Here is a 24,623-nt window from a genome sequence, read left to right as displayed (position 1 = left end):
GATGAATGTCAAAACTTTTTAATCTTAGACTTAATCTTCTTTAACTGTTGTTGTATTCATCTTAACTTATGTGTTTGCATTCAGTTTACCGTTTATATTTTATTTGATTAATAAATACACTATAATTGCAAGTTGGATGTTTCTTATAGATAATCCAAAGTCATTATGCGCTCTTACAATGAAGTAATACAGTTCTAATAAGAGTACATTTATTTTCCCCTTGCCCATCTAGAATCTGATTATTATCAACGAGTTCAATAACTGCATCATCAATTCTTCGCATCCGCGCTCGGTCTTCCATCTCAATTGACATTTATTCCCTGCAAGTATCTCTAAAATGTAAATGCGGTTATACGCACCAACCCACAACTTCATAACTTTGCTTCACCGAAATTTATTTTTCGCTCTTATACCATTGCAATAAAGTCCATCTTTAACATTACCAACTTTAAGACGTGTGTGTCTTTCGCCACGTACGTCTGTTGTAACTTGATACATTGTATTGATTGGTTTATTAAGAGCGTGTATAGATTCAAGGGGTCTCGGTTAACTGGTGGGATGTTATAGTAAATTTCATAGCGCTATGAAAGAGGCAATGAGGCGGGGCGATAGGTGTATGTACGGACAAAGATCTGGCTATTGACACACACTACAACCACCTACTTTGGGCTTATTAATGAACGTGTACAAATTCATATGTAAATATACAAAGGTGTGTTGAAATATTTTAATGACAGCGTAAGTTAATAGAAACTTTTAGATTTTTTAAAACGAATACATGTCAAAATAACTTTTAAGAACAAATCATTGACAAAGAAAATGATCCATAGAACTCGTTTATAATAAATTAAAAACAATTACAACCCCGTCTTAATTCAATTGACATTAATAAAACAAAAATGGAAACCACTCGAGACAGAGAGGCATATCAACAATCTGAAGACGCATAAAACAAAACAAAACGAAAAATGCCCACAGATATTATTGATGATAAAGATTACAAAGGAAAAATGAGTAAACCAAAAGAAATACGAAAAATAAAACATATTTCTGAGTACGCATACATTTATGGAAGTTCCTGGATGTTTAATTGAATTGAAATAGAATCACATGTCCGTTTTGTTCGCAACGAGATGAATCATAATTTTCATTGTTGATTACGTCAATGTGTTGTATTTTATTTTCCGTTGATAATATTTCGGTTAGACCATTTAACACTTTATCACCTTTAATTAAGGGTGACAATGGTTTTAATGCGTCGATATTTAGTGAATTATGGTTAGTTATATTAACATATTCATTTTAAGATCCCCGCGATATGATAATGAATTTTTATATCTATTTCAAGTATTCGATCTGATATTGTATGTTATATTTCGTTTTCCTGTACAGATGGTTACATATTCGTATCTCATTGTTATTTCGCACCGTGAGATCTTTTTGTGAACAAAAAGCGAGATCGATTATAATTTAAAATATACGCCAGAGACTTTACGCTAGTTTGTTCCCTTTTGTTTTTAATTTGTATTTATTGTATTCGCTTAGTCTATGATTTAAGATTCAATCAGCAATTTATTAAGATGAGTTTGCGGTATATGGACCTTTGTTCATTATCAAAGGTGACCAATATCAGAATTCTGTGTTGAGATTATTTTCAAGGCCATTATATCAACTACACTGTAGGATGCGCAAGCGATCCCGTGACGCCCCTTCGACAAGACGGAGTGGGTACCGCTGGTTTTTTAGTGGGTATTACGGCGCCTTCAGTGCCGGCGAGCCCCACATACCCCCCCACCTCATGTGGGGGAAACTAACATTAATGCTACTTAGATCCTCACTTACCATTAATGCACTTAATCGTAGAACTATTTAACAGAACTAAACAATATACGGGCCATGAAATATAGCCTTTATTCGCAGCCAATTAAAAAAACAATGACTTAAGCTAAATTTTAACTGGAATGTTCGGTTTAATAATATCGTACGATTACTTATATTATTTTTTTACAATCGAGCTGATGTATACATTGTGTACAGTAATAAAAGCATTCGAGACTTCTACTTAATAAGGTAATAACTCATCAGTAATTCGCATTGTATCATCGGATACTTAATTATTCTTATTAAGTAAGTAAAGTCCATTAATTACTTAGTAATATGAAGGGAGACGTTTACACAGCGCAGGCGGTCATAAACTCTTGTCGGCGGATGAAAGAACGCAGATAATTATGAACGTACGCATGCGTAGATCAAATCAGGGGCCATCGATCGATACAGGATCGAGATATGTTCAATCGATTCCCGATTACTAGTTCTAATAGGAATATTCGAATATATATCATTTTTATCGAATTGTAACGTATTGATTTCAAATTTAGATTTTTACGAAATTCTTTTTCTGTTCTATATTTAAATTTTAAATTTTCTGTACCGATAAATAGTAATCACAATACACAATAGAGACTATAAATCTTCGGCTTTGTTCGGCCATCTCCGCCCCGCCCCGCGCGGTGATTGGAGTAAACGATTCCGCATGATCTTGTTTAGTTTTTGCTCTGTTTAATCTTTCTTGTACTGATGCTGAGTTCTGCGTTACTTTTCGTTTGTTTTTACAATCTCAATCGGAATGGTAGTCAATTAGAACGATCGAAACTGCCTTTTTTGTCTAATTCAACCCGATATGTATCAGAATTGTGGATGGACGTAAGGTTTTAATTGGTGATGGACCGACGTCAGCTTTTAAGATAATTGTTCGAGCGTTTAAAGTTGTTATTTTTTTTTATCGTGTTTCGGATTCTGGTCATGTCAAATACACGATTTAAAAAATTATCGTTTTTATTAATTGTCATTCTGGTATTTACATTGTTGGTAACAAGTTTTATGGTATAGTTTATACTAATTAGATTTTTAATTCGCTAGTTGCTATAATATATAAGGTTGAATCGTTTCAGTTCTTGCAACGGAAATACAAATAGAAAAATCGATTTCAATTTGACATTAACATCGTATAATAATTTCTTAATGAATCATTCAAAATGTTATGTCATTGAAAATGTTTAACTTTTCTCGTTTAAGACAAACTAATACGTTTGTGAATCGATACTCAAGCAGGTGGTAATCGAAACATTCGATTCGAACGAGAGATATTTTGTCATTTCTCGGGTTAAGTCGCTTGATCCGAAATCGGTTCGATATTAACTCTCAGTTTTTAATTCTAAGTAATCTTAATTCAAATTTAAATGTTCTATATTTGTCAAATGTCAAAGCTGTAATATAACATTGTGCATTGACGGACAATTTTTTTTTTATAGAATAGGAAGGCGGACGAGCATATGGGTCACCTAATGATAAGTGGTCACCAACGCCCTTAGACATTGTAAGAAATGTCAACCATCGCTTACATATCCAATGCGCCACCAACCTTGGGAACTGATATTTTATGTCCCTTGTGCCTGTAATTACACTGGCTCACTCACCCTTCAAACCGGAACACAACAATATCAAGTACTGCTGTTTTGCGGTAGAATATCTGATGAGTGGGTGGTACCTACCCAGACGAGCTTGCACAAAGCTCTACCACCAGTAAATATATCGCGAATGTATATATATATATATATAATATAGAGATAACAGCTATATATATATAGCTGTTGTCTGAAATACCATTCGAAACAACTGACGCTAGGAATATTTCACATTCGCAAATATTCCTTTTTAGTGGGAAAAGGGGCTCGAAATATTCGATTGCAGTTTATTATTATTATAATTATAGATAAAAACACGTCGAATCGTTTTTCATGTACATTTAATATCATATCTGTACTTCTGTACTAATATTATAAATGCGAAAGTAGCGCTGTATGTCTGTTCCACCTTCACGCTAAATCACTGAACCGAGTTTACTTCACTGAAAGACAGGCCACTTACCCCTAGCTATGGATAAAATTCGACGGCATATCTTTAAGCAGAAAATCATACAGAATGAAATATTTAATTTCACATAATATTTCTCGGAACAACTAAATATTATCTCCGATCTGTTGAATAAACAATGAATTGTAATTTCTTATAAATCTAGGAACGTTTTCGCTAAACGCGTGTCACGTAGGCATTATAAAATTTACATAATAAACCATTAGGTTTCCGACACGTGTACCGAAGCAGTTTATGTGTGAATCTTTTGACATTGATATTTTCCTCTGTAAGTTTATTTATTTATTTAATATGTACACTAAAAATATACATATTACGAAATAACACAAACATACATACATACTTACATAAAAAAAATCAGTTTGTAAAGAAAATACGACTTACGAAATCTAACATTTTAACGTATGTACATAATGCTTATTTGAATTATATAATTAATTAAAAAAATGTTGTTTTGCTTTAGGTAACGCAAATAGCCATATTAACTTAAATAAGTTATTTGGAAATCACAGAAAGACACTTCAATTTTAATTATCTGTATGATTTAAGTTCAAAATACTATACAACGTTAAGTACGATAAGAGGGTAGCTGTTAAAAGCTGAGAATGTGTGAGGGGCTGGGGGCTTTGCGTAAACTGTTGCAGCTAGAGACCTTACCTTGAGAAGGTAGGATATACATGACGTACTAACAAGGTGTGCAGATCACTCCCGCCCCTGTCTTCTGCGGAGTACAGCACAGAGGGTTTAAATATGAAAACAATCCCCTAACTTTCAGATCAGTGTCTAGCACGACCATACCAGAAGTTTTAGTGAATAAGAATCCCACATAACTCAGTTCCTCCCCAGGAACCCAATTCAATGATTTTCCCTTTTTGTTATTAATTCTGAATCGAATCCCAGACCACTAAAAGTTTGATATGCACTACACCAAACCATTTGAAATTAAAAAAAAAAAAATCTTTAAATACCGCGAATTAATTTCGCGAGGAGTTTCGTGAAACGATGTCTTCTTATATTTCTGTTCGGTCGTAAATAAATAAAATTTAACTCCGCGCAAACTTAAGTTATTCGGAGAAACCTAAGTTATTGCAGCCAGAACACGTAATCGAAAATCCACGACGCCATTCCGATTTTACAGCTTTTTATCTCAACCGTGTTTCGGGACCGCAACCAGAGAGTTGAGAATACCATAGAAGTGACTTTTTATAATTGCTATTTACTTGTTAACGACTTCAACATAGGAAGAGATTATTATATGCATAGGCTGAGCTGATGCGAAAAGCAGATGATTTTGTTGTATCATTTTGAACTATATTGCCTATAATAAATTGTATTAAGATTCTTATCAGATAACGAGTATTAAAAGTATAATTATCCAAGTACCAGTACCACCTTTTATAGGGTACGTTACGATTGTCTGTTATTACCGATGCCATTTCTACTGTTAATCTTGTTCTATGCAGGGTCACGTGGTAAGAGTAATGTATACTTTTTTTACAATCGCTTTAAGTCTAATTTAATGATGGATGCTTTGTGATAATACTTTAGGCGTAGCTTAACTTATTAATGCAGATTTTAACATTACATTATTTAATAAATTCAAGTATTTAATGCATATTGAAATATGTTTAATGTATCACTTGTCGTTTTTTTTTTAAATGTTTAGAATAAGTTTCCGCCTGCGACTTCATCCGCTCGTGAATGGATCAGGTCCTAGTTAAAGCCTCTCCGTTCTTGGAGTTCAAGCTTGCTGCGAGTCAAATTTAATGAAAATCGGTTCAGTGATTTAGTAGTGGAAGCGTAACAGGCAGATAGAGTTATTTTCGCATTTGAGGGCCGTTTGGCGTGGTTGGTAGATACTTGCCTTTCACGCCGAAGGTTGTGGGTTCGATTCCCACTCAGGACAGACATTTGTGTGCATGAACATGTCTGCCCTGAGTCTGGGTGTAATTATTTATATAAGTATGTATTTACAAAATAAAAGTAGTATATGTAGTATATCAGTTGTCTGGTTTCCATAGTACGAGCTCTGCTTAGTTTGGGATCAGATGGCCGTGTGTGAATAATGTCCCAGGATATTATTATTATTATTATTTATAATATAAGTATAGATATGTAATAAACAGTATTGTTTGAATATCGATTTGAATGCTTCTTTTGTCTAGTGACTAGCTTAAAAGATCTCGAAGTCCCGGGTTCAAACGCGTGTCAGTAAAAAATCATTGGATTTTTCTGTCAAGAAATATTCAATAGCAGTTCAAAGATTCGAAGTTGCACTCCTGCCTGCAGCTTAGAACTCTAATTGATAAGTGACTATAGATAACGCTTACACTCGATCGCTGTAATGTATCCTGAACAATTAACCATTCTCCGTTGACGATCATTAATTCCTGGGTAATTTATCTATTTGACAAACGTAAATCTCTTCAACTATTACAATATATCAATATATAAAATATGATACAGCTTATGTCAAAGTCGAGATGGCCCAGTGGTAAGAACGCGTGAATCTTAACCGATGAACGTGGGTGCTTAATTTCTGTTTATAATTCATCTCGTGCTTTTCGATGAAGGAAAACATCGTGAGGTAACCTGCATGTGTCTAATTTCATCGAAACTCTGCCACATGTGTATTCCACCAACCTACATTGGATCAGCGTGGTGGAATTAGCCAAACCTTCTCCTCAAAAAGGGAGAGGAGGCCTTAGCCCAGCAGTGGGACATTTAAAGGCTGTTACTTACTTTACTTACTTATGACAATGAATTAAATCAAAGGTATTCCAGAAATCAAAACAGCTCACCTACACGGTCAAGGACCATATTCAGTCTCGTTTTAATACTCGAATGCAATAATAACGCTCACCTCAAATAGCTTTTTGTAACAAAAAGGACGACGCATCGCCGGGTCACATAATGCATTATAATTTCATACAAAGATACAAACTGCGAGCCAAATGAATATGCAAAGGCGATGCGTACGATTGAGTTATTGTCATCGTTTACATGTGTGCGTGGAGCTTTATTTGCATGTACTTTTCACACAAAAGAGGACGAGGTTATATGTGTGAGTGTCACACCTAAGACTGTAACATTGAATATTAAAAATAATTATTATTTTTAAGTTATAGCCTACTTCATTAATATTTATCAAATTATAATAATATACGAAAAAAATATAGAGATATTTTAACAAAAGAACTTCTGATATCACTATAGCACAGTTTTAATATATAAACTGTTATATTATGTACATTGACTCAGATTTAAAACAACAAAAGATCGACGCGAAAATCCATAACACAATATGTATTCAATTTCTTATTATTTTTATAAATGCTTTATTTCGATTCAACTCATAAAGGTCATCGCATAATGAACTTGGAATACATGAAAAAAAAAAAAAAAGTACTCCGGGCTATGTTGAGGGACCTTACATTGCGTGTGTGCGTGCGTTCATTTGTGAGCGCTGCGCACACGCAGGCATAGGAAGAAATGCATACTTTATGACGTCTGTTCACATTCTGCGCGGTGCCACAAAGAAATTATACGCGTATTAAATCCATGGAGGTGTGAGTCTTTTTTATTTTTTTTATACATATACAACAGCTAGTGAATCCTGGATTTCAATACTGTTCGCTGATTATTCGTATGTTGGTATTATGAGTTTTGAATCGGAATGTTGGTATAAACATTTTTCATATGAATTTATGAAAATAGTAGCATAAATGTTATTAATAATAATAATCATAGTTGGTGTAATTCGTTGTGTACTCTAATACATTTTTTTATAATTATATAAGTTTAAATTAAGTTCGAATCAACTCAAGTCGGTTTAAGAGGCAAATTAATAGTATTTCGCCTAGCATTAATATCCCAATTTAATAGGACGTTAACCTTTTAATACCATCAAATTTTATTGTATTTGCCCGCGGCTTCGCCTGCGCTGTTAGGGAGGTCCTAGCTACCCTATATCCTTCTATATATTCCTGAGAACTTGTATCCAAAATTTCATGATAATCAGTTGAGTAGTGAAGACGCGAAAGCGTAACAAATAAACAAACTCACTTTTGCCTTCATATAACTTATTTTCGCCCGCGGTTTCACCCTGTATTCCTTCGTTTTTTTTTTTATAGAATAGGAAGGCGGACGAGCATATGGGCCACCTGATGCTAAGTGGTCACCAAACGCCCTTAGACATTGGCATTGTAAGAAATCTTAACCATCGCTTACATCACCAATGCGCCACCAACCTTGGGAACTAAGATGTTATGTCTTGTGCCTGTAATTACACTGGCTCACTCGCCCTTCAAACCGGAATACAACAATACCAAGTACTGCTGTTTTGCGGTAGAATATCTGATGAGTGGGTGGTACCTACCCAGACGAGCTTGCACAAAGCTCTACCACCAGTACCCTATATTCCTTTCTGTACCTCTGACAACACATGCAATATTTCACGATGATTCAATTTAAGGCCTGAAAGCGTAACAAACAAACTCACTTTGATATTTATATTAATAAGGATAGTACTTTACGTTGTTAAGATGCTTAAAATTAAATTAGTTTTATGCCCGTCCATACATCTCCTGTTCCATTATCTAAAGGATACGATGCTAATTAACAATGACACATACACACATGTTGCTTAAACGATCGTTCTGCATCCTCTCGCTCGTAGGAAGCTTGCAGTAATCTTGATTCGATATAAAACTAATAACAGACCGTATCATGGAGCTTCGTGCTTGAAATTAAAGCTATTGATAAGATGAAAAAATTAAAAATATTAATAAGCATCGAAAACTTCCAAATAGCTGGTCCGTGTTGCAAATTACGGCAATTCGTGAAAACCGTGTCAAAATCTGTTCGGTAGTTCTTTTAGCTTTCAAACAGACAGACAAGCACGGCGGGAAAACTTTGTTTCATAAGTAACTTGTACTGTATAGAACGGTATCTAATTGGTATTTTTTATCTTAAATCTAGATAACAGATGATTTAATTGCTTAATTTATATACCACGTGCTCTAAAGGAAATGTAGAGATAACGTTAAGCAGCGTTGAAGCAGCATGATGGGTTGAGCTCCGATTCATAGGTAAAACTATTAAGAAATTATCATTGAAAGCTTTGCAAAGATAGATATTTAATTCAACTATTGAAGATGTTAGATGTAATTGAAATGTAACGAGTTACTGGGTTTGCTGTCGGTGCGGTTTAATGGTTGGTAGATATCTTAGTGTCTTGGCTATGGGTGGGGGTGACCATTTACCACATGGCCAATATGGAAGTTTTCTACATTTCTCCATTATAAAATATATATATAAGCAAGGTCATATAAGCTAATATACTAGTTTAAATTACTTTTAATTTCTACTTATATATAATGACGGCTGTTTTAGCAAGATTTACAACACAATAAAGACCTCCGCTAATAATCGTTTTATTACACGAAACATCGATACAGTATAATGATTATTATAATCGGTAACTAATTAAAAGCTCTATCGATTGATAAATCGATTACGAAGCAATCGAGAGACCGAATTAGAAAGGATGTGATATCATTCGTTTTATTTAAAAAAAGAATAATAATTTCGTAACTCAGGTTCCGTATGATTTTTATTATTATAAAATACGTTAAAGAAAAAAAAAGGTTAGTTTCTTTCGCCGGTTCTTCTATCAGGGAACGAAACCGAATCGGTAGTTTTTAATTGGACAATCAATACTTGCAATGCTTATATATATACCGTACCGTAACAGACTGTGAAGGTCCCACTGGGCTAAAGGCCTCCTCTCCCTTTTTTGAGAAGGTTTGGAGCTTATTCCACCACGCTGCTCCAGTGCGGATTGGTGGAATACACTCACACACAGTGGCAGAATTTCAATGAAATTAGACACATGCAGGTTTCCTCACGATGTTTTCCTTCACCGTAAAGCACGAGATGAATTATGATCACAAATTAAGCACATGAAAATTCAGTGGTGCTTGCCCGGGTTTGAACCCACGATCGTCGGTTAAGATTCAAGCGTTTTTACCACTGGGCCATCTCGGCTTTATATTTAGTTATATATTTAGTTAAAGTATATTTAATCACAGCTTATATAAATAACACATAATATAGAAGGATAATATATTTCACGGTTTGTAAAGCAAAGTGTTCACATAGGAAGAATACTTATGTATTAATAACATCTTTAATTATAAACATGGTTATTATTAACTCTTTAGCGTGGTTGGTAGATACTTGCCTTTCACGCCAAAGGTTGTGGGTTCGATTCCCAGCCAGGACAGATATTTGTGTGCATGTTTGTTTGTCTTGAGTCGGGGTGTAATTGTCTATATAAGTATGTATTTTTAATTGGACAATCAATACTATGATCAAAATAAAATCAATAATAAAAGTAGTATATGTAGTATATCAGTTGTCTGGTTTCCAAAGTACAGGCTCTGCTTAGTATGGAATCAGATAGCCGTGTGTGAATAATGTCCCAGGATATTATTATAGAAGGTTTATATGAGGTTGTAATATTTGATGTAATAATGTAATGATTTGATTTTTTTAATTCATCATCATTATATTCAGCCATATTTATCCACTACTGGACATCTGGACATAATTTATTAATAATAATGTCCTCTAGACTGATTTCACGACAGAAATTTTCAAGGGAGATTAGCCAACTACGCAGGCGATATTATAGTGCACAAGTGTGTGCGCAAACACAGGTGCACTCTGTATTCCCTAACTCTCATAGTCCGATGCGACGGCAACCCGACACGGCCAGAAAGAGTTCAGGCGCAGGACCCCATTGGTCCTGCGCCTAAACTCTTTACGTGTTTTCCGAGGCACGGGAGTGTACACACTTCCAACTTCCAGATTCCGGGCTGCTACTGAGAATTTTCTGACAGAAAAACCCAATAACTTTTTATTGGCCTGACCTGGGAATTGAATCCGGGACCTTCGGGTCTGCGGCTTCACATCAAGCCACTAGACCAACGAGGCAGTCAATTATTACAGTTCTCTTATATCGTGTTGTGAATTAAATATTAATTTTTAATATCGTTATTTTTTTTTTAAAGTTTTTATTGTACCGTTAAGGAACCCTAATATTAATCTTTATTTAGTACGGAAACTAATATTTTATAATAAATATTCAGAAAACTTAATAAACGGACAAGATAGAAGCAGTGTTTTAATAACCATAATTAACAATTTTAAATTATAAATTATTGCTTTATCGCCTCGGGTTTGTTTCGGGGCCAGTTGGAGCGAGACAGCTGTATATGTTATACGAATTTCTAACATAGAAAGAGCGAGATAGAGAACGTGGGAAGTATAGACAAAATTGATTATTTATTTGTGATTTTTGAAGAATTGTATGATAATATTTTTATGTACGTATCACTTAGGATTACAGATTATATTAGCGGGAAAAAACTAACTTCAATTATTAAAGATGGATCCCGTTAATGCGAAGTAATTTGTAATTGTAATGTTTATTGATTAAGATTATACATGTATCGTACGTTGGATCGAACTGTATTAGACGAGTTACCGAGTACGATTCCCGGCATTATTTTAATCGGTTTTCATAAAATTTCAGTGTTGCCAGGATTCTGATATTTCTCCTGCTGGCTGATACAGAAAGAGGGCCGGAGGGAGATCATTCCCTCCGGCCCTCTTTCTGTATCGAGTCAGGGAATAGAGAACCCTAAGATGGTGCTAAGACTATCATATCTTCTGAATAGTTAGGTTTGGAAGGCCGCCTTGGCCTGAATGTAGTCAAAATTCTGTTACTTAAGAAAATGTTTTATTCATTACAAAATAATTGCACTTATTATAATTAAAAAAATTATAAAATACGGCTTTATTTATAAACGTTGCTAGCGACTGTTTGGTGACACATTAATTTATCCCTTTCTTTCATTATTGATTTGACATTCGAAAGAAGAAGACAGCATTATTAAGTAATCACGATTAACCTTCCAAATCAATATTATACACATGAATGTACATATTGTTGGTTTGGAATTATAATTTTAATGAATAATGAAAAAAATATCACGATCTGACGTCAAATAAATATGCATTCCTTTTTTAAAAAACAAAGTGCTATTATAATTGTAGATTATCCATTGGATTCTATTTTCAAATTCAATTCTAAATATAAAAATAATCGAATAACATTGAGTAATCGATATTATGAAATCCATTTAAATCGAACGCGACCATACCGAGTACAGAGTTATAAACTCGATTAATATTAAAACGATTGTGCTGCGAGTGACATTGTGCTTGACATTAATTTCTTAGAAAGCCCTGAATTCATTAAGTCTAGAATGAATGAGAATGCAAATGAACCCGACTAAGCAGTCACTCGGTGTCCAGGATCATGTTCTGAATTCAGAGCTTGTAACTAGAAATAGTGTGAAGTCTGTATTTTGAATCGAATATTTCAATTTTGTAATATTAAATCGATTTTTTTTATCGATAGATTTGTACCGTTGACAAAACAAACTTTAAAAATATGTATCGAGCGAAACATTTATTAATTTATAATAATTATGAAATACAACACAGAGACATTGGTGATTTAAGAAGGAACTATATATATTGATCTTGTTAGGTATATAAAGAATGTAAATAAGATTCAAAGACTAACAAGTACATTGTACGAGCGTTCGTCTCCCAGGTGTTACAAAGCACTGCAGTCTCACGACAATAGAGCAAATCGCCGCGCACCGGACGCAATGGAACGAACTATTATACGGTAAATGGGAAACTATTTGCCTATTGCGTGCCCCACCGGCCTCGGAAACTTAGTTTAGGGGGAGCACAGACGAGCGGCTAAGACTAATTTGTCGTATCAACGAAATTGCATATCCTTTGTTTAAGTTAATAATATACGTCACACATTATAATAATGTATATATATATATATATATACATATATATTATAATACATATATATTACATATATATATATATATATATATATATACATATATATTGTATACATTTTGTATGTCTATGATATAATTATATAAATCAATTTGTTTTTTTATCTGATTTCAATAACTTAATGAGAATTTTGTTATGTTAAATAAAAATAAAAAACTAATATAATCAGACACTCGTTTTGGTCTTTTAAGCAATTTACGAATGACCTTTAAGTATATAATATAATATAATATATTGGTTATCTCAAACAGAACAAACGAACTTTCAGATAAATTAAATATAAATCAAAGTGTTTTGTTTAAACTTTATATAATTTACATGGAAAATATTTTTTAATTATGATGTTTCTACGAATACACACAGATTCATTATATAAGGCTCACTACACATTTAAGACAATGAATATGAAAATATAATGAAATAATTATATTTCATAATTTGATTTCAGTTATCCACCAATATATAGTCATAATAATAATAGTCTAAATGTATGCTAAATATCACATTGAATTGCAGTTTTTAAATTTCGAATACATAAAAAAATTAAAAACATAAAAAAGGTCTTTTATAATACCTAAGCTTTATCATATTATCAACGTCTAACACTATCAATTTAAAGCGTGACAAAAATACACATATAAATGACCTAATACTGGGTCATATAAAGCATTACGAAATGGGAGTATATTAACTCGCTCCCAACGGCGGGGCTCAATTGAGTGAATTCGTTCTATTGAGGAGATTAAAGCTGAGGTTTCCACAATTACAGCTAGGGGCCGCCGAGGAAGGGACCTAAAACTAGATGAATTGAATTTGACGTTTTTCCTTGTTAGTTATTTTGATTTACAACATTTTTTTTCCGCTTGTATTTTATCGTCATGGTTTGTTGAGCGTTTGAGTGTTTTTTTTTTATTAACATTAATTTATTTTATCTTGTCTTGCTCTAACTTTAATTTCTAGCAATTTTGAAGTATTTATAAGAATAGAGAATTAATATGATTTATATAGGATCTATACTTATTTACCTACGCCTATTTAATTAAATAAAAAATTGTAAAAAAAAAAAATTTTGAATTTAAAAATGGAACATTTTAGAGTCGATTACTTTTTATAATGAAAGCAACTCAACACTTACAACTTTCCGAGTTCAACGTCCAATAGAACAAATATTTGTTTAGAATCGATAATTAAGACAAAACAGCCGAAATAGCCGATCACAGAATAAATTAGTGGCATGTCACATTTCACGGATACGTGTAAAGAATCCACCGTTTTGTGGTAAATTATTTTAGACTGTGGCGGTGCTTTCGAACTAATATTTTAATTATGTTTGTTGTGCATATAATTATTGGAACAGTTACGTTTTAATATTTGCTCATTTAAATTGAAGCGGGAAATTTGTCACTGGAATTCTTAAATTATTTTATTTATACGTTTCTTTTTTAAATATTTTGTGGATATTTTAATGTCTTTCCAGCAGCTTTTTCCGTGCAGTGACGGAGAAAGAATACATTTCACTGCCCCTCTCTTTCCCATGGGTGTCGTAAGAGGCGACTAAGGGATATCTGAGCGACCATCTGCTCATCTGGTGGTAGGATGCTAACATCCGCCTGGCTTGTTACCACCGTACGCATGGTGAAAAACTCGTGAAGTGGCTTGCAGCCGCGTTTCGAGGTCAGCCAGCGTACAGCCAGAGCCCGAGCGAGTATTGCCGCGATGGGTGTTGGTCCGGTTGGAGACGGCTGTTGAACCAATGCCGGGGGAAACTGTATTGACCTGCCGGTCAGGGAGACCCGAAGAAACGGCTGTTCCGCTGGCCGCCCGTGGCATAGTACAGGGGCCCGAGCGTGCCTAACCAGCTCGTGAGGCTGCCCCACCAGGCCACGCATAATCTCGGGGTGGACCGTCGTGCCGGTTGGTGACCGGTAGGTGGGGTCCCGGCGGCCACTTCCGGGGGGGTTCGGGGGCCCTTCCGTCCGGCGGGTCAGTGTATTTTTCCTTTTGGCAACCACTTGGGGAAACACGCCTCCACACTTTGCCCATCCCTATCGTGGCAATACATCGCTCGCTTCACGTCTCTTTTCCATTTAATTTCTCCCAAATGGCGCAACAAAAAAGAAATAACGGTCGTTCAGCGGTGCTCACCCCCACCATACCCTCGCTGTTTGAGGTCGAGTTCTCTAACATCCGAGGACTCCACACTAACCTCAACGCTGTCCACCACCATCTCGAGACAGCACGGCCAGCAATGTTGTTTCTCACGGAGACACAAATACTCCGTCCTGCCGATACCAGCTACCTTAATTATCCCGGCTACACGCTTGAAGAATCCTTCAAAGCGAAAGCCGGAGTATGCTTGTTCGTCAGGACGGATGTTTGCTGTCACCGACTGCGCTGCTTGGAGGACCCCTCCTTCTCCATGTTGGTGGTACGTGTGGACCTGGTTCGTCAGAGCCGAGTCTACGTGTGCCTCTACAGATCCCACAATGGTGACTTGGAGACAAGCCGACTATTTGACCATCTTAGTCGGGTGGCAGATGCTGCGCAAGAGCAATTTCCTAACGCGGAATTGGTGTTTTTGGGGGACTTTAATGCTCACCACGAATCCTGGTTGAAATCCCTCAAAACTGACCATGCTGGAAGGACTGCTCATGCTTTTGCTCTCACACATGACTTGACCCAACTGGTTGATCAGCCCACCAGGATCCCAGACATTGATGGGCAAGCACCTTCTCTACTGGACCTTCTGCTGACTTCTCACCCGGTGGAATATCAGGTTGTGGTTCAAGCTCCTCTTGGCTCTTCGGATCACAGCCTTATTTCTACCAGAGTGCCACAGGCCAAGCTGCCGCCACTAGCGGTATGCAAACGTCGCGTTTGGCACTATAAGTCGGCGGATTGGGACGGTATGCGCGATTACTATGCGTCGGTCCCTTGGAAGGAACGTTGCTTCAGTGGGAATGACCCGACAGCTAGTGCCGCTGCTGTTGCTGGCCAGATCATGCTGGGAATGGAATACTACATTCCTAGCTCAGATCTCGTCAGTAGGAGTACGCGTAACCGTTGGTTCACTCGTGAATGTGCCGATGCTGTATCAGCTAAGCAGGCGGCATATCGCAAGTGGATCAACGGTTGCATTAGCGGGGCATCTAACATTGACTCACTGAAAGCAAACTATAATAAAAATTCCAAGTCCTGTAGAAAGGCATACACGAGAGCGGATGCACAGCGCATTGTACAGATTGGTCATGACCTTGTTTCGCATCCTAGGGGCTCCCGTAGCTTCTGGCGTCTGACCAAGTCTGTGCAAAACAATTTCTGCCAACCTTCGCTGCCACCGCTCAGAAATCCGGACGGATCGCTAGCTCACAGTCCGCAAGAGCAAGCTGATCTCCTGGCTAAACTCTTTGCCGACAATTCCGTCATCGATGATTGTAGTGCACTGCCACCTACAATACCTGCATGTGGCCATACGATGCCTGACATTAAAATCAGGCAACGTGATGTGCGTGCGGAGCTGCAATCACTTGATGTACGGAAAGCTAGCGGTCCCGATGGAATACCAGCCATAGTGCTGAAGAAGTGCGCAGCGGAGCTGTCTCCTGTGTTAACGCGCCTGTTCCAACTTTCTCTCTCTTCGGGAAGTGTGCCGGAGGCTTGGAGAAGAGCTAATGTGCAAGCGGTTCCCAAAAAAGGGGATCGGTCTGACCCGGCAAATTATCGGCCAATAGCTATCACCTCAGTACTTTGTAAGGTGATGGAACGGATTTTAAACAACCAACTGATCCATTACCTAGAAGATCACTGTCTAATTAATGATCGTCAGTACGGGTTTCGACCAAAACGGTCCACAGGTGATCTTCTAGCGTACGTAACACACCTCTGGGGTGAAGCTATCGACAAGCATGGAGAATCGTTGGCTGTCAGCCTCGATATCTCCAAGGCTTTCGACAGGGTCTGGCACAGAAGTCTTCTCTCCAAGCTACCGGCATATGGTCTGCCTGCTCAGCTATGCACCTGGATTGCCAGCTTCCTACACAAGCGTAGCCTTCGTGTTTTAGTAGATGGTTGCGCTTCACAATTCTATGTAGTGAATGCTGGGGTCCCCCAGGGATCTGTGCTATCTCCCACACTCTTTCTTTTGCATATCAATGATATGCTCTCCCTTGGGAACATACATTGCTATGCAGATGATAGTACAGTGCATGGTGGATACCACGGACGCGCAGTGGCTGGGCGGGCGGAAACTGAGGAGAGGCGGGAGAATCTTGTCATTGAACTCGATAGGACATTAGATCTCATCGCCAAATGGGGCTCTGATAATCTTGTTGAGTTTAATGCCAAGAAAACACAGGTATGCGCTCTCACGGCGAAAAAGTCAACATTTTCCCCTCTTCCCTCCCTCTGTGGTACTCCGCTGGTGATGCAAAGCAAAATCGCCATGCTGGGGATTGACGTTCGCTGCGACCTTAGTCCAAGGGATTACATCGAGGCTGTTATAAAAACAGCTTCACGGAAACTCGGAGTTCTGAACAAGGTGCGGCGCTTTTTCACGCCACAACAACTGTGCCTGCTGTACAAAACACAGGTACGGTCTTGCGTGGAATATTGCTCGCACCTTTGGGATGGCTCCGCTAAGTACCTACTTGAGGCCTTGGACCGGTTGCAGCGACGTGCCGTACGCATTATTGGCGACGTAAAGGTCTCAAACACCCTTGAACCTTTACAATTGCGTCGTGAGATAGCAGCACTGAGCGCTTTCTATCGACTGTATCACGGCGAGTGCTCTGAGGAATTATTCTCTCTAATTCCTGCTTCCCCCTTCCTTCTTAAGTCCACGCGAGCTGGTTCTCGATGTCACCGCCTAACTGTGACATCAATTCCATCGCGAACAAAGAAATTTGGCAACTCCTTTCTTTGTCGCACTTCCAAAAAATGGAATTCCTTACCAGCTCACGTATTCCCCTCCTCTTACAACCCGGGTTCCTTCAAACGAGGCGTGAAGAGGCATCTTGCGGGCCGGCAAGGCGAAGGCGGCTAGTGCAGAACGTTTTTCCCGTCTGTACTGGCCGTCGTCGCGTTTGGACTCTACTACCACTTACCATCAGGTGGAGTTGAGTCATTTGCCCTCCCGGCGATATAAAAAAAAAAAAAAAAAAAAAAAAGCTTTTGGTATATATTGAAATGCACAGATGAAAAAAAGGCGTCAGTGTAATCGATAGTAAGAAAGTATTCCATTTTTAAAATAAATATTTATTTTTTTCAAAGATGTTATCGATAATAAGCGAATATTTCATTTTAGATTTTTAAATAATTAGAATTATCAAATGATTGTTATTTCTCGTGTTATCTTGAATTATAGCTAAATATTACTCAAAGCTTTTTATTTAACTTCAACTGTTAGCGTGCGTAGGTCAAAATTTTCAATTAGTTCCATTGTTCTAGTGACAATTAACTAGTATATTGAATATCTTAGTTTCTTCAAAATTGCCGCCAAATACGAGACAAACTTTTATTAATTTAAATTTCGAACAATAATATTTTTCGTCTATATTATTCGTATTTTAAATTATTTATTTAAATGTATTAAAATAATGGAATATTAAGTAGGATACTTTGAAATTAAACAACATAGCAATTATGCTAATACCATTACAAAAACATGTTACACGTTTTTTTTTTTTAATTCTATCTTCAGTCAAGAGATTTTAACTGTTGATTATATCATGTAATTTACATTACATATATATACATATTTATATATTTATATAAATCGTATTTCAAACAATTACTTATATATTACTTTTAATAAGGATACACTTGCATTAAAGACTTGATCTGAATGATAACATACTTAATTTACTTTTTTTTGCACATATATATATATTTTCAACGGTCGCGAGTATAGTAATGTATCTACCAGTAAACATTCTACTAATGGCTATATATATGCCTCATGTCAAGAATAATGTTTAAGACGTATTCTACGACGTTGCTCCAATGCGAGCTGATAGATGCCTTCGCACTATAATGTGATCTGGGCTTTTTGCTGGTCACTTATATTATTATACAATGTATAGTTTGTCAGACTGGCAATTGGGCCACCTGATGGTAAGTAGTCACCACCACCCATAGACCGTCAATTCGTCACCCACCTTGGGAGCTAATGTCTTTTAGGCCTGTAGTTAAACTGGCTCACTCACCCTTCAACCCGGAACACATCAATACACTGTATTTTTGTTTAGCGGTAGAATATGTGTTTAGAAGGTTATACCTAACTAGACGGGCTCGTAATAAGTACTTTTAAGCTAGTACATAGACCTATGAAGCCTATTTTTAGACATGAAAAACAATGATTATAAGATAATATTTTAAGCTTTTTATATATGATGAGTTGGAGTATACAGACGCGATTAAAACCCTTCCAAGTGTGTGGTATTACCAATTTAAATATTGCAACATTTATACATTGTAATGTCCGCTAAACTGAGCATCGCTCCTGACACTAATTATACTCTTAGTGAGAATTAGAACAATTATCGTTGAAAATGTGTCACACTTTGAAACGTTTTTCTCGTGTTTACACAATCTTAAGGTTTTCTTTTATTTAGCGCGCTTACGATAATTATCTGTATTTGTATTTATTTACCTAACACCTATATAAGGTGTGGATTATGTTCTTCTATCTCTAAGCTATAACTTACTTTATAAACCATTCGCATGATAAAAAAAGCGTTTTTTTCAATGATTCCAATATCGTTCACAATTAAATATCTGTTTTTATTGTTGCCAGTTTAAAAAAGGGGAAAATATTGATTTATCTTCACTATAGGAATAATTTTATTTAATCAATACATTTATTTATGATAAATAAAACGTAAGATGAAATATATGTCGATATGAATATTTGCATAGAGGTATTTAGTATATTATGGTATATAACGTTATGCATTTGTTCTGTTGAAGGTATATAGAGGTGAATAATGCTTTGATGACTTACCACTGGCCTGGAGTTTTCTTTCTTGTGAATCATCGCCGTCCATCATTGATTGTTTTTGGAAGAAGTTCTAAAAACAAATAAAACTATATAATTTATTTTTTGTAAAATCTTGATTCCCTTTTTTTTTTAACTATAATATTAATTACGCCTGTTTTCGAGGATTTATTAATATTTCCTTTATTTTTCATCAATTGCGGCATTTGACATCGCTACTCATTAAATTTTAATATCATCATAATATTAAAAACAAAACTTTATAAACCACCTTTGGTACTAATAAAGTTTATCGTTAGTTAAATACAAATATATAAATATTTTATTATAGATTATAAATGAACTGACCATTTGTAAGTTAGCTAAGTCCTCAAGATTCTTCCTCATTAAAATACTTTGTTGTTCGAACTCCGATACACTGTTGCCGGCGCTCGAAGTTGTCGACTGTTCCTACGGGTAAAAATTATAGCTATTACTAAAAGCTTAAAATAAAAGTCGTTCAATAAATTAATATTAAATTATTAGTGTGTTAATAATTAATAATATATGATTCATCTCATCGATCAAAAATGATAATATTTTGTTAAAACTTTATTGTTATTTTCTAAGTAATTTAATTAGTGGAAAATATTATCTTTTGACGGTTGTACTCAGTAGAATCTACATTTTGAACTAACGATGGTTTTATATTTAATGTTATCTTGTAAAACGATTTAAAAGTACTTCTTAAGTACTTAATGAAATATATTTAGATTTTAACTTTGATTCAATATTTGGTAATAATAGTGGTTGGAACGCGTGAATCTTAACCGATGATCGTGGATTCAAACCCTGGCAAGCACCACTGAATGTTCATGTGCTTAATTTGTGTTTATAATTCCTCTCGTGGTTGACGGTGAAGGAAAACATCGTGAGGAAACCTGCATGTGTCTAATTACATTGAAATTCTGCCACATGTGTATTCTACCAACCCGCATTGGAGTAGCGTGGTGGAATAAGCTCCAAACCTTCTCCTCAAAAGGGAGAGGAGGCCTTAGCCCAGCAGTGGGACATTACCAGGCTATTACTGATACTGACAATATTTAGTTATTTTACTAAAAGTAGAATTAATAAGGCGTTTTACAACTTTAATACCTGTCCGTCTGTATCTCTGGACACGCTGAGATCCAAGGTTTGGTCTCCATCATCAGAACTGGCCTCCTCCTCCTGGTTTTGTGATCGGAACAGCCTCATTGACTGCTGATTGATAATTTGAAGTGCCCTTTGTCTAAATATAAAAAATACGAAACTTATTACACCTTTGATATAATATTACAATAATTGCCTATTTTCATTTTGGAAAAGTTAGATAGCTGAGTTGAACATGTCGATTGTACTCAAAGATTTATATAAAACGAGATGCGAAACTGTGAAATTATAGTTACGTATAAATTAATATTATTTACCTCTGAGCTTCTATATCATTATCTGGTGTCTTCGGAGGTGTAATATTAGTCGAACCCTCGTCTTCAGTAGCTGATGATGATCTCCGGAAACTCCTGTCAGTTCCATCACCAGAATCGTGACGTCGTTTCAGACTCAGAGGTAACTGGGTGAACGGTTTACCTGTTGAAAAGATGTTTGTTAATATTGAAATAAAAAATTATATGACTCATTATTATGTTTGCTGTTGTTAATATCAAATACCATCTTACCTTGAAGTGCCTCCAACGCTCTTATCTGCCCACTTATAGCATCAGCTACTTCATTCGACGACAGCCCGTAGATTCCGAGTAGTTCTTTCATGGTATTCATAGCGTAATCCCTTAAGATTCTATTGGTGGCGTTGGAAGCGTCACCGTTCTGCTGACCCTCATTCTCAACCACGTCCTGGTTCTCAAGTCTCTCGTTAACATTTATGTCCTGACCTTTAATCTCGTCATCCGAATCAGACTCCCGTCTCCTTGGGGGTGAATTTGTCTTAATTAACTGGGATATAGCGAAGGGATTTTTGGCACAGAATGTTTTGTTTTGTAAATTACTAACTTTTAATATTGTGCGATCCTTTTCAGCATCTCTGTTCATTTGTAAGCTGTGTATATACGAGCGCTGAAATGAATCGACTTTCTTCTCGTCTGGACTATTTTGGTAATTCGTTTCTATGTTTTCATTTGAGTCGGTACTTAATCTCCTACTTAGGTCGACTGCACCGCTTTTTAATAGACTAAAGTTCTTGACACCTATCTTAGCGTAACTCGCTTCGTCTCTTTCATCCTCGACTTGTTCCGGAGTGGTTCTCTCGTTTCCATTAACAGAGCCTGTCTCACAATTAGCTCCGTTCGATTCGTCGGAGAACGTCGTCGCGTTAGGGGCACATCTCGGCTTAAAATTCTTCCGTTTGTTCCTTTTTGGCATATTGTAGTATGGAGACATGTCCGTGCTGTGTTCCTCTTGATGGTCGGAGTTCTCCGTGTTCCAGGTCGAGCCATGGTGCAGATACAAAGGTTCCTCCGGTCCAGGCTTCAGTCTTTCATGTATAGATTCCTGGTGAGCTGCCATCGCAGTAGTCATCGCTCTCGGCCTCCGATCACCGCGACTTTAAGCGAGTCCGACCTGTAACAATACGGGACGGTAAGTTTCATAAGATTACAAACAATAAAATATGAATTCAACACATTTTAGTATCCAATAATAACAGTGATTCATTTTGGTTCGATTTAAATTGAGACAATGTGTCGAGGGGAGACAATAGTCTTTTGTTGATGCTGAGATTAGCTGAATACTGAAGAATGTTTTGATTTCGTTTTAAAATTTTCTCTTCGTTGTTTGAAAATAATAAATTGATTTCAATGTATTTATGTAATGACTGAGGTCATTCACCTTCGAACTTTTACTGGCAACGATTGAATGTTGTATCGATTATTATTAATAGCTGCTAGTTGTGACCCGAGGTTTCATCCACGGTTAAGATTATACGCCTGTTTCATACAGTTTGCCATTGACTCAGGTTATTGTTAGGTAGTCAACTCCTTAGTTTTGTAGCATAATATAACCTTCCTCGATAAACGGATTCCCTAACGCAAATAGAGCTGCTTGATCCTGAGATAAGTGTATTCAATCATACAAAGTCTCCAACTTAAATACATAAATATATAATATAGTTTTGATCTACTTGGAACTGTTACCCTTTCGTCTACGCGGAAGTTGAAATTTTATGGTATTTCCAAGAAATCTTTTTATTTTTTACCATAAGAAATAATCTAAGTTATCATTAATTTCATTCATTTAGTTATCAAAAGATATGAAAACACTAATTCGGCGTTTTTGACACATTTACATTAGCACTTTTTCCTAATGTTGTCTGGCGTCAAGTCGTGGGTAAACTTGCAGTGGAGAATTTGAAATGAATAGCGAGTTTTTTTCATGAGTTTTTTGTATCGATGAAAAGTTCCCACACGATTAATCTGTATAAAAACGTTGCATGTCCAGATAACAGATACAGTTTCACTATTTATTTAGATAAGGTGTAATTTATTTATTTAAACTAAATCAATATTAAAATTTTAAAAACTAAACAGCCCACTTTGCAACCTGACACAAGTAACATTCAAATACTTCAAAACAATGATTTTTCATGAATCCCTATCAAACTATCTTAGCGCCAATTAAACGCCATGTTGAAAAAAAAAACACTTACCAAGGAATTAATTTTCTGTTCAGTTACATCCTAATTGGCTTAGTATGTTTCTATTTCAGTCTTCGATCAGCCAAAAGATAACCTAAAACAAAAAAAAAACTTTAAACGTTTTATTACAAACAAATTAAATCTACCTAATAAGATATTTTAAAAAACTTAATAATTTAGCAATATCGTGTAATAGAAACGTAGGTAATTACTCCAGTTTGGTAATTGTATATTATTAAAAAAAAAACTCGAGATTGCCTTAAGATTAATATTAACAAAGCGGTCAAGGAATTCGAAGCTATAATAAAATCGCCGAACACGCTAAATTCGCGTAAAACGATACGAATATAAAAAAAAGCCGTCCCGTTTTCTAGACGAATTGACGTAATTCGCTGTAATTTAAAAAATAGCGATAAAAAACACAAAGTATCACGCATCGATCAACTCGCTACGAAATTAATTATATTTAACATATAAGATCTGTTTTCGAGAAAACGAGCTGAGAGCGTGTCTATAAAAAAAATAAACTTGTATTCGAGTCGAAATAAGTTACATCGGTATACAATTACTCATTAAACACTTACGGCCTTCGGACGCGGTTATAATCAGACTAGTTATCGAGACGTTTTCACTTCACAAATAATATTTCTAATGTTTGTGACATTTGATTTTTAATAATTTTTCCATTTACAATATGTAGGTAGACTAACAAAATGGCCGATTTGGTAATAGATGGTAAGCGGTCACCATCGCATATAAATAAAATATTAAACATTCCTTACTTCACAACGCGCCACCAACTTTGATAAACGATAAGATGTCTCTTGTGCTTGTAATTACACTGGCTCACTCACAGGACCCGGAACCTTACTTCAAACCGGAACACAACAATACTAAGTAATGCTGCTCAGCGCCAGAATAACTAAGTGAGCGGTACCAATCCAGATCGGCTTACACAAAACCCTAATATAAAATTATATGTAAAACATATTGATTTCTATATTTTAAAGTTATTGTACATCATTAACCGATCGTTACTTAATTACAGTATTCTACCATCATACCATTTTTATA

The 24,623-nt window shown here is 36.0% G+C and overlaps 1 protein-coding gene across 9 annotated transcripts in view; it reads right to left on the bottom strand.

The window, feature by feature from the left end:
* Positions 1 to 24,623, bottom strand: part of LOC126777819 (zinc finger protein castor homolog 1-like) — a 92,891-nt gene that overhangs the window by 12,966 nt on the left and 55,302 nt on the right. For all 9 annotated transcript variants that reach the window (XM_050500993.1, XM_050500992.1, XM_050500997.1 and 6 more), the window contains 6 exons: positions 23,562 to 23,643; positions 21,580 to 22,477; positions 21,331 to 21,490; positions 21,020 to 21,152; positions 20,234 to 20,335; positions 19,892 to 19,958 (listed from right to left, as the gene is read on the bottom strand). In XM_050500993.1, coding sequence (XP_050356950.1) covers positions 19,892 to 19,958; positions 20,234 to 20,335; positions 21,020 to 21,152; positions 21,331 to 21,490; positions 21,580 to 22,435 — 1,318 coding nt within the window. In that variant the 5' untranslated portion in view covers positions 22,436 to 22,477; positions 23,562 to 23,643. The remainder of the gene's footprint in view (positions 1 to 19,891; positions 19,959 to 20,233; positions 20,336 to 21,019; positions 21,153 to 21,330; positions 21,491 to 21,579; positions 22,478 to 23,561; positions 23,644 to 24,623) is intronic.

Source organism: Nymphalis io, chromosome 24, assembly GCF_905147045.1.
Source record: "Nymphalis io chromosome 24, ilAglIoxx1.1, whole genome shotgun sequence".
Lineage (NCBI taxonomy): Eukaryota > Metazoa > Arthropoda > Insecta > Lepidoptera > Nymphalidae > Nymphalis > Nymphalis io.
Note: the sequence above shows the minus strand (reverse complement) of the source record. Positions and strands in the feature narration are given on the sequence as shown.